This window comes from Diachasma alloeum, unplaced genomic scaffold (assembly GCF_001412515.2).
Source record: "Diachasma alloeum isolate Michigan unplaced genomic scaffold, Dall2.0 Dall_scaffold_00941, whole genome shotgun sequence".
Classification (NCBI taxonomy): domain Eukaryota; kingdom Metazoa; phylum Arthropoda; class Insecta; order Hymenoptera; family Braconidae; genus Diachasma; species Diachasma alloeum.
In genome coordinates, this window is record NW_021681058.1 from 12201 (window position 1) to 22645 (window position 10445).

General features: G+C 35.5%; 2 protein-coding genes across 3 annotated transcripts in view; one reads left to right on the plus strand and one right to left on the minus strand.

Annotated features, from left to right (window-relative positions):
* Positions 1–5495: 5495 nt before the first annotated feature.
* LOC107045461 (5-demethoxyubiquinone hydroxylase, mitochondrial) lies at positions 5496–6563 on the plus strand. Its single transcript, XM_015267757.2, has one exon. The coding sequence runs from the start codon at positions 5705–5707 to the stop codon at positions 6098–6100; it is 396 nt and encodes a 131-aa protein (XP_015123243.2). The 5' UTR covers positions 5496–5704; the 3' UTR covers positions 6101–6563.
* The window catches only part of LOC114841587 (protein shifted), a gene marked incomplete at its 3' end in the record, with an annotated part of 45409 nt that continues 41139 nt past the window's right edge, over positions 6176–10445 (minus strand). The window contains 2 exon segments of one of the 2 annotated variants that reach the window (XM_029126627.1): positions 6176–6328; positions 7384–7527. In XM_029126627.1, coding sequence (XP_028982460.1) covers positions 6176–6328; positions 7384–7527 — 297 coding nt within the window. 2 annotated transcript variants of the gene reach the window in all.

The following is a 10445-nucleotide window of genomic DNA, read 5'->3' on the forward strand; positions in this document are numbered from 1 at the left end:
GGGGGGGTGGAGAAAAATCGCGCAAAAAAAATTATTCTCTAATATTTAGAAAAAATACTCATTTTCTTTTTTCTTTCAGTTGGCTTTTTCTTGATAGCATTTCTCTGCTTCCTGAGCGTTTCGAAGTATATTATCTATTAGTATTTCATCGTGTTCACTAAACATATCTTCTTGTGTATTCATATTTCACTTTTTGAGTTAATTATTTATTATTATGTAGTTTATTTTTTAGCTTTTTGCACTGCGATTTGTTCGTTAAATAGTGTCTAATGGATCAGCTGATCGGTGTATGGTTGGGATAATGGGTTATGTTTGTACCGCAAGATGTTGCTAGGGGTTATTGAGAACGTGTAAAATACCAGTAAAATAGCATAGGACGCGTGTAAAACTGGGAACGTCTGTTAAGTGAAGAACGATTGGTGGTGCGTGTAAAATTCGACTTACCGACCTCCAAACGCCCCTGTTAACCTGCACTTTACACACACGCATGACATAAAATATATCACAATTTGCATTGGATTTTACATCACACAGGAGCACCTAAAAAATATGATTGTACAGTAAAAAAAAAGAAAAAAAATGAAATTTTGAAAGAGCGTTTTTAATGAAGATTAAGAAATAAGTCCGATAGAAAGGAAATAGTGAATGGATAATTCATCATGGCAACCAGCGATCTGACAGGCATTGGCTACTGAGACAAATGACGACTGAACAGCCATTAGATACTGTAATAGTATATTTCGTAACGAATGCAAAAAACATTTTTTCACGAGTTACGAACAATATTTTTCATCACAATGTGGTGGAAATTGGAGTTTTAGGCACGCGGAGCGTGCCGAAAAGTTCACTTTTCGTCACAACGTGATGAAAATGATTAATTTGTAATTTCCTCCCTATTGGGTTTATTTCCCAATATTATTCAAAAATGCTCTTTGAAAATGTTCAGTTTTTTTCATTATTTTTTTAATTGTACAATCGTAATTTTTGGAGACTCCAGGGCTGTGTCAAAGTGAATAGCAATTTCAGACCATTTGAGATTATTGAAATAAAAAAAAACCAAGATCACGTTGGAAAGATAATCCACCCGGGCCTTAAAAAAAACAAATAATTTTTGGAATTTTTGAATTTTCTCTTCCAAAGTGTACTTTTGTTTTTGGCATTGTAATAGAACGGCAAAGTTAATTGATTTTCCTGGCATCCTAAAATCCAGCTTCTCGTCACAATAACATTTATATTAATTAAATTTAAAAGATCATACTCCATATAAGATGATATAGATGACTAATTTACTTATTAAAATTACTCTCATCTTTTATGATCTTTTTTTATCAAAGTTATTCATGTTTAACGCCAAGAGCCAGTTCTTCTGAAACGGACCAGTATTTATAGGCCTGTTTATTCAAGAATCTGCAGGATATATTTATTACTTTCTTCAAAATAGAAACTTTTTGGAAAAATAAGGAATAAATTTTGATAAATATTATTAGTTATTATATTCATTTGAGCTATAAAAAGTGATGACCTATTCACGTAAAGTGTCCAAAACTCCTAGGAGAATCAACATAAGAAAGAAGTGACAGGAAATTTAATAGCTGTAAAATGAAAAGGTTTATACCCTAATAAACAGACAGACAGGATTGAGCATATCTCAAAGACGGAAGTTTTCGAGATGACATGGTTAAATACTTAGGGGATCCAGAGGTAATTTACCTCTGGGTCGTAGAAAATGTCAAGATGTGTCAGACGCCTACTTAACCCTACAGTTCCCTTTAATCTCGAGCAACAGGGTTCATAAAAATTATCAAAATTTCTTGTGGGTCAAACTGGAGAAGCAGGCGGATTCGAAGCATCAAATGGGAGAGAAAAGACACAAGCAGCGCGACCAAAACCATTTGACAGATTACATATAACTGCTACCCTTCACGTATTTTTTTTCTCCTATTTTCATTTCTACTAATTTTATTTATAATTTTATTAGTAGGCTTCCGAATGGATCCCAATGTATGTTTGCAAAAAATGAAGGCATAAGGATTACCATTTTTTGAAAATATTAAGGCTAATGTCACTCATACTTCATGACAAAGAATGAATTTTTTGTCCTCAAGAATTTTGGGTGAATTGTTCCATCTTAAGAACTATCAAATATATCGATCTGAAATTTGATATGGGAATGTTCCTTGATAATCCTAACTAGAAGCCAAAGTTTCAAAAGGTTTCCCTGACTTTTACCCATGGCATAGTGCGCAAAAGTGAATTCCGACCAAAAAAATACAGGAACGACGATATCTCGACAAATTTCAATGAGATGGTATCGATATTTTGTTCTATCTAGATAGATGATATCATAACGCACATTTTGAAAAAAAATTGAACCCGGACCAATAGTTTTTGAGATATTGAGTACAAAGTTGAATATCTCCGAAACTACTGTTCCGATTTCGTTTATCCAGAATCTCAAACTTTGTTACCATGAGACCTAAAATCATGCCAAATTTCAAGTTTCTGTCTCGATTATTGTTTAAGTTATCGAGCGAACAAGCAATTTCAGCGAAAAAATGAGAAATCGAGAATAAAACTACATTGCTCAGGGTGTAATGATTCGTTTTCAATTCAATTAAATAGGTATCATCATGATAAGTATTTTGAAAAAAAAATCGAATCGGTTTAATGGTTCAGGAGATATCGGGAAAAAAAACGATTTTCGAAGAATCGCTATATCTCAGGAACAGCTCAACCGATCGATCTGAAATTTAGCACAAATTTGAGTCTCAATAGTACCAATTAGCAGCCAGAATTTTAGCATCTTTGCCTCAATAATTCTCAAGTTATGGGGACAGTTCTGGCCATAGAAACACATGTACACACACATACCTACACACATACAGACATTTTTTAAAAACGTCATTTCTTCACGTTTCATGACATTTCTAGGCATTTTCACCCAAAACTAAGAAATCGAAAAAAATCACGATTACAAAGCTGCCATTCAGAAGCAAAAACATCCGAAAAGTTTCTCACAAGAGAAAAGAACAAAATTTTTTTTAATGTCAAACGATCACTTCTTTTTGATCCTTGGGATCATTTTCATTGTTACTCCTAATTTGGCCTCTATGTATATTTGACCCCCAAAAAATTTGACTATTCTGATTATGCCATTCGCCTTTTTCGGTAGGTGTCCGTCAAAAATGTCAAAAATGTTCGTCAAAAGTGTCAAAAATGTTGGAAATACCTGCATAATTTACCTTGCTCATGATAGGTCAGAGACCAAGTAATTTGCCTCAGGTAATTTAATAGTTTAACTCTGACATCAGATGAAAATTTGAGTGGGAAACTTGCATGATTTTTTGTTTCAATTCTCTAATTTCACGGTTGGGACTTGAGTGAGTAATTTTTCATTCACAAATGTTGGAGATATTGCTTTTTGGATCGCGTAAATCATGATTTATATCAGTGTGAGAGGAGTAGGAAACTCTTCAATGTATTCGTGCATCATAGGCCCGATTGTACACGTACTTTACCACAATAGCTGTTTTTGTCATTCCGGCCGTAAGGCAGCGTTTCACGGACGCTTCGCGACAAAAAATATTGTTCGTCATACGGCAAAAAAAAAACTTTTCTGACGAATATGATTGAATATACTATTTCGTCACAAGGCCGAAAAAAACTTTTTTGACGAGTGTGAGGGTTGCAGATCGAGGCGAAGCCGAGGAACGAGTCAGAAAAGTTGTTTTCGGCCAAGTGACGAACATAATTTTATGTCATTAGTCCCGATAAACCGCTTTTCCGGCCCAACGACATAAAATAGTGTATATCACACGGCTATAAAAGCATTATAAAGCCACATTCGCCAGATAATACTTTTATCGCCAAATGACATAATATCTTATTTTCTTCACAATGGCCGTAAACGACATTTGACAGATACGAAGTCAGTGTGATGAAAAATGGTGAAGAGTGGAGTATTGTGGAACTGTTCAATGAGTTGATTAACTATTAATTTTTTGAACGTTGAAGATTCCAGATGTTTTGGAACAGTTGATGACGTCGCATATGCAGTCAAGCTCTGGATTATTAATCAGGGAACTTAATTTTAACGCGCACCTTTGCCAATGACGGTAACTTCTCATTTTCTTCACACTTGGCCAATAAAGCGTTGCCCAACCATATTCGCGACATCATGACCGAAAAATTGCTCTCGAAAATGCCTGATTTTCAATCAATTATCATCATACAACATCTGAGCAATATTCCTCCATGATTCTGTTTAACTATTCATACATAATGACAAATATGTGAATTGAAGAATTAGGAAGAACTGAACTTCATACAAGCTCCCTACTACTGTCGGTGTCAAAAGTAGAGACCACTCGAAATAAACGTCTATAACTCGACGAAAAAAAATCGTAAAAATATGGGACCAATTGCACTATGTAATATAAGTATTTCACTCACCCAATACGAAGTTTCAAGTTTTTCATTTGATTAGTTTATTTATAATCGCTGTGAGAAGCCGAAAAACCCCCGATTTTCAGGGTCCGTAAAAGTCGGCAAACTTTGAACTGCTACCATACGTATGAAATTTTTTTTTTTAAATCGTCAATTTTTCCAGAGATTTGTTGAACCCTTGGGAAGCCAAGGAGAGAAGAAAAAACTCAATATTGTAATAATTATTTAATTAATAGAAATGTCGACTGCGGCTATCTCGTTGTAGAATACCGAACCGACCTAAAAAAAAGATGCATTCTGAATTCAATGTAAAATACATTCGGTCAATATTTTTCTAATAAACAATCTCCGTTGATTTAAAAAAAAATCGAGAAAATTCGTCAAAAAAAGTGCTGTTAAAACGATCATAACTCGCCTTTGGGGCGCAAATATACTGTACATTGCTTGCCCCTAGAGGGCCCAAACGACGGTAACTGGTATCGACATCCCTGAAAGAGGTAGACAGGCGCACATGTTTTCAATTTTGAGGGACCGATGGTGAGCGGGCCCATAAACCCCATAGCGAGTTATGATCGTTTTAACAGCACTTTTTTCACGAATTTTCTCGATTTTTTTTTAATCAACGGAGATTTTTTATTAGAAAAATATTGACCGAATGTGTTTTATTTTTTTTCAGGTATTTTTTTTCAGGTCGGTTCGGCAATTCTACAACGAGATAGCTGCAGTCAACATTTCTATTAATTAAATAAATAATTATTACAATATTGAGTTTTTTCTTCTCTCGTTGGTTTCCCAAGGGTTCAATGAATGTCTGGGAAAATTGACGATTTTTTTTAAATTTTTCGTACGTATGCTAGCAGTTCAAAGTTTGCTGACTTTTACGGACCCAGAAAATCGGGGGGTTTTTCGGCTTCTCACAGCGATTATAAATAAACTAATCAAATTAAAAACTTGAAACTTCGTATTGGGCGAGTGAAATACTTATATTACACAGTGCAAGTGGTCTCATATTTTTACGATTTTTTTTCGTCGAGTTATAGACGTTTATTTCGAGTGGTTTCTACTTTTGACACCGACAGTAGTTATGAAATTCCCTATCTTCTCAAAGTTGACTGACAACCTTGCTGCAAACGAAAAATAAAAGCCCCTTTCGTTTTTTTCTCTCCGTTCATCAAATCCAATTAATTGAGCCAATTAAACCAATTAAATCAAATTAAACCCTGCAGGACAAACTGCAGCCGGCAAAACAATCTCGCACATGTGGGAGCAGGAAAAAAAGCACCGTGAAAAATTCGAAGAATTGATAAAAAAACATCGAGTGCGTCCAACAGCAATGCTACCCCTATGGAATGCAGCTGGGTTTGTTCTCGGTGCTGGGACAGCTCTTCTCGGTGAGAAAGCAGCAATGGCATGCACTGTAGCAGTTGAAACTGTGATCGTGGATCACTACAACGAGCAATTGAGAACACTGATGGAGAGTGGTGATGTGAATCAAGAATTAATGGACACTATACGAAAATTTAGAGATGAGGAGCAGGAGCATCATGATGTGGGACTGGATCATGGAGCTGAGCAGGCACCTTTTTACGATGCATTGACGAATGTCATTAAGGTTGGATGCAAAACAGCCATTGCCATATCCAAAATCATTTGAGGGGGGAGAATGAATCATCAGTGGAATGCTGTGTACTTGTAAGATTATCTTGGGTGAAAAAGTGATGAGTGTTACCTCCTTCGCAGTTGGGACCCTGGAAGCCTGGAGGACAGGAGCAAACTCCTGGGGCTGTACAATTACCTCCATTCATACAGGCTGGATAACACAGAGCTTTTTTACAATGTGGAGGCCCCAAATAACCGTCTGGACATGGGCCAGAATTCGGCTCTGAAAAGTTAAATTGATAGATTACATTATTTCCATTTTTTTAAGACTTTACATACTTTAAAAAAAATATTCATTGGAATGTAATACCCAAACCAATAACTGAAGCATTGACAATTCAAATAAATAATTTGTCTGATCTTATGAATAATCTAGAATTTGTAGTCAATTGAAAGAACATTTATTTTATAAATTTATATTCATTTGTTAATTAGGTAATAAAAAATGTTTCAAGAAATTCATAATCTCATTTTATTTGAATTAGTTGCAGAAATAATCTCGTGTGTAATAACTTTTTGGTTTTTAAGGGGAGCTTACTATGAATTTTAAAAGTCACGGGCTATTGGAATGAGATGTTTTACACATTAAAGATGGATTACATATATGTCTAAAAGCGAATAATTAGTGCAAAAAAATTGTTCATTGTTCGTTTACCCCGCAGATAGTTTTTTGAAATGCAACTCCTACCCAGCTAATTTCGTTATTTTTTAATAAAAAATTGCACCATTCATGTAAAATAGCCCGAAACATGTTTCTGAAAGAATCGAGAATATATTAAAAATATTTTGAGGATAATTTTTCGGCCTATTTTACATGAATAGCGCAATTTTTAAACACAACGAAATTAGCTGTGTAGGACTCGAATTTTGAAAAACTAATCCGTGATTGTGATTGCACACATTTTTTCAAAAATTTTGAAAAAAAAACCTCTGCAGCTTAAAAATTGGAGGCCCTGGACTATTTTAAATATTTTACGCGTCTGCGGGGCAAACGAACAATAAACAATTTTTTTTTGCACTAATTATTCGTTTTTAGACATCTAATCGATCTTCAATCTCATTCCAATAGCCCGCAACTTTTAAAACTGTTTGTAGTATTCCCTTAACTAATCAATTCATGCACTGCATTGTCTGGCTTGAAGCTTCACGTGTATATTAAAGTATATAAAAGAAAATTTAAAGCATGCATTTTTTGTTCTTTATTTTTTATTACTGGTGATACAGAACTGTCTGTGTGAATGGAGAAGTGGTGATCTTGGGCGCGACTGACGCACTCACCGCGCACGGTACATTCTTTTCTCAGGCTGAAATGAAGAGGTGTTCCGTTGAGTGGTTTATGCTTGCGCGTTTCGATCATGAGACCGATTCCAAATTGTACTATGCCGGAATTATTTCCGGAGCATGGCAAATTAATACTGAACTCTGGAAGGAAAAAAAATCCATTAAGAAAATCGCCATGGTCAATTTTTTAGGAATTGTATGTCGAAACCTACACGGAGAAAAAACTGTAGGAAAAATTACGTGACAAAACGTGAGGCGAAATGCGCTTTCGGGAATTTTTACATAAAAACGGAATAAATCCGGAGTGAAAAATACATTTTCCCTCTTGAGTTCTGAGATATTTTATGGATTGAAATGGAATTTTTGCGAATCAGTAGCGATGCATTACAATTAAGTCAAACAAGCGTAACTTGCTTCATTTTCATGGTATTTTTTCGGCAACTTTTTTCTCCATCTATTGAAGACAAGTAGAATTTACATGTCTGATTTTTTTGCAGTTTTCGATGAATTAACATATTATTCTTAATACTAATCACATAGATGGACATACTTCAACACCAATGAAGCATTTCCTCGGCAGGTATAACTCGAGCATTTGGAATTCAAGAAATATTAAATCCATCAATCCGAGTCCTAATTTTATGGGTTATATGTTTTTCATAAATTGTATCATTGGGATGGTACATTACAACCCACAATAATGTGATAATGATGGAGTGCCATGATCCATTGGACATTTCTTGACTTGGCTTTGATTTTTATTTCTTTATTTTTTGCAAAATTTCTATGGGAATTGTGGTTTTTAGAAAAAAGTGTTTCTCCTTTCCAGCAACGACCTCACAAAACTTTTTCTTGGCGCAGTTTTTTTGCCAAAACATTTGTTTTTGTTTTTTCGGGAGATTTCAGTCATTTTTCCAAAACGAGCACACGATCATTTTCGTATGAATCGAATTAATTTTTTTCTGCGGAACAGAAACTATTTTCAATCACTTCTGCTCTAAGAAAAAAAGGTATTTCTTTCCTACATTTATTTATAATTCATGCTCCGATTCGATTTGAGAATTTCATGGGAAAATCAAACGTTCAAATTACCCGCGTGAACTAACCTCAGAAATAAACTCGCCCACATGTTATTCACGGACTGAATTGAGAATCTAAATTAATCGAGGATAGGGGAAAAATTTCCATGCAATATACAGCGCTACATGAATTTGTTCATCAATTTTTCATTAATTTTCACAATAAGTCGATGATGAGTCTAAAAAATGCAATCAGTAGAATTCAAGAAGGAGAGAGAAAGAGTAATGCGCTCTTCAAATCTCCCTCCTCTGCGCGTGAGGTTGGAGTGCACTGCTACGAACTTCGAAAACTAAATCTCATACTTAGTGCTCAGAGATAATGTGAAATGCGAAAATATGGATATGATCTCCTTTTGGATATGGATATGATCCCGTTGCTATGCGCGTAATTTCCTTAATATTAAGTCGAAAAAGAAAATAGTGACATCAATGGAAAGCTCGTGGTTGATTTATGTAATGTAACTAAGGCTATTTTTTTCGTAGGTTATCACGTTTTCATTTTATTCAATAAATATGTTTCGGAGGTAGTGGAGGGGGTAGTTGCTTCGTGTATAGATACCCGGTAGCAAGCGGCGAGTTCCAAAACTTTTCTTGGCCGATACGCTACCGCGTATCTCGATACGTGTAGTTAGAATGTGGGAATTACAATTTCTGTAGATAGGGTTATTATGCAAGCATTCCATGTGTCAAAAGATGAAGGGACTCGATTGTATGTATTGGATAATTTTGCCACGAAAATTCTTTGTCGGTGTTAAAAGATGCCCATGAATGATTAAAAGAAAAACAAAAATTGTTTTACAAAAATTTTCAAGGTGTCGGAAACATATCTTAAAATTGAAAATATTGGAAGAAACCTTTTGTATATACCTCAAGTAAATATCCCGTTTTCTCTTGGTGCAAGAAATTCCTTTCGAGAATGCACCGATAAATGAATAAAATAGTATATTGTGCACCAAGAGCGAAAAGTCAGTACTGTCCTCCCTCAGGAACAACTTTCCACCCTTGAGTGGAAAATATTCAATTTTCTTCCGCTCATCAGAAAGCAAAACACAACTTTTCTTTGCAGGCGTGTTAAAAAAAAGCATGTGCACCTCGGGCGGGGAAAACATGATTTTCAGCCCTTGGCGCACAATTTACTATTATTAGAATAGATCGAGAGCCAGGCGAGATTCTCTTATTTACCAGTAGTGAAACGCGTTTCAGCTTTGGATACACTAGTCAGTAGGAGAGGGGGGGGGGGCTAGACTGAGAAAACCAGTGCACGGACCTCTCTCTCCATCTAGTGCGCTCGTAACGTGAGAGATTCTCTCGCGGTACGCTTAAAAAATGGATAGATATTGAGAGAACTTCTTCACGTTATTAACGAGACCAGAAGTATAATATTTATCGAGAGATGAGTAAATCACAATCCCTACTCGAAACTTACAAGGAACACTACGCAGGTGTCCCCCTCCGATTTCGATGAATCTTAAATATGTTATAGGGGACCCAAAACTAAGGGACACGTATTTTTTTTTAGCTGCCCATCTTGGGTTTTAGGGGGTGAAAGTGCTCTCTGAAGTTGACCACCTCTCGGGGTCATTTTTCGATTGCACACATAAGCAAGCTTTTTGAACAACTCTTTCGCAGTGTATCATGAAGGTCACAAGGAATGATGAAAATGCGAATTAGAACCGTCTCCGGGGGGTGAAATATGGAGGGTAAACTACCCTTGTGAAAATTCATTTTTCTCATAGAAAAAAAACTTTTGATGGAAATCCCATGGGATAAATTCCATTTGAAAAAGTAGAAAAAAATATAGAATACCTGTTTTATTTTTTTAAATCGAAATTTAAAATTTAAAAAATTGATTTTTCGTGAATTGCGAAATTTCAAACTTTTTCCTGTTCAAAACAAAGCGTACGGCTAGTGATGAGGGAAACCATTGGGACAGGATCCAGGAGTGATGTCGGGGAGGTTAACTACCCTTGGGGGGGGGGG

Excerpts from the sequence above, each read along its gene's own strand:
- LOC107045461 (XM_015267757.2), top strand. The coding sequence starts at position 5,705 with ATGTGGGAGCAGGAAAAAAAGCACCGTGAAAAATTCGAAGAATTGATA.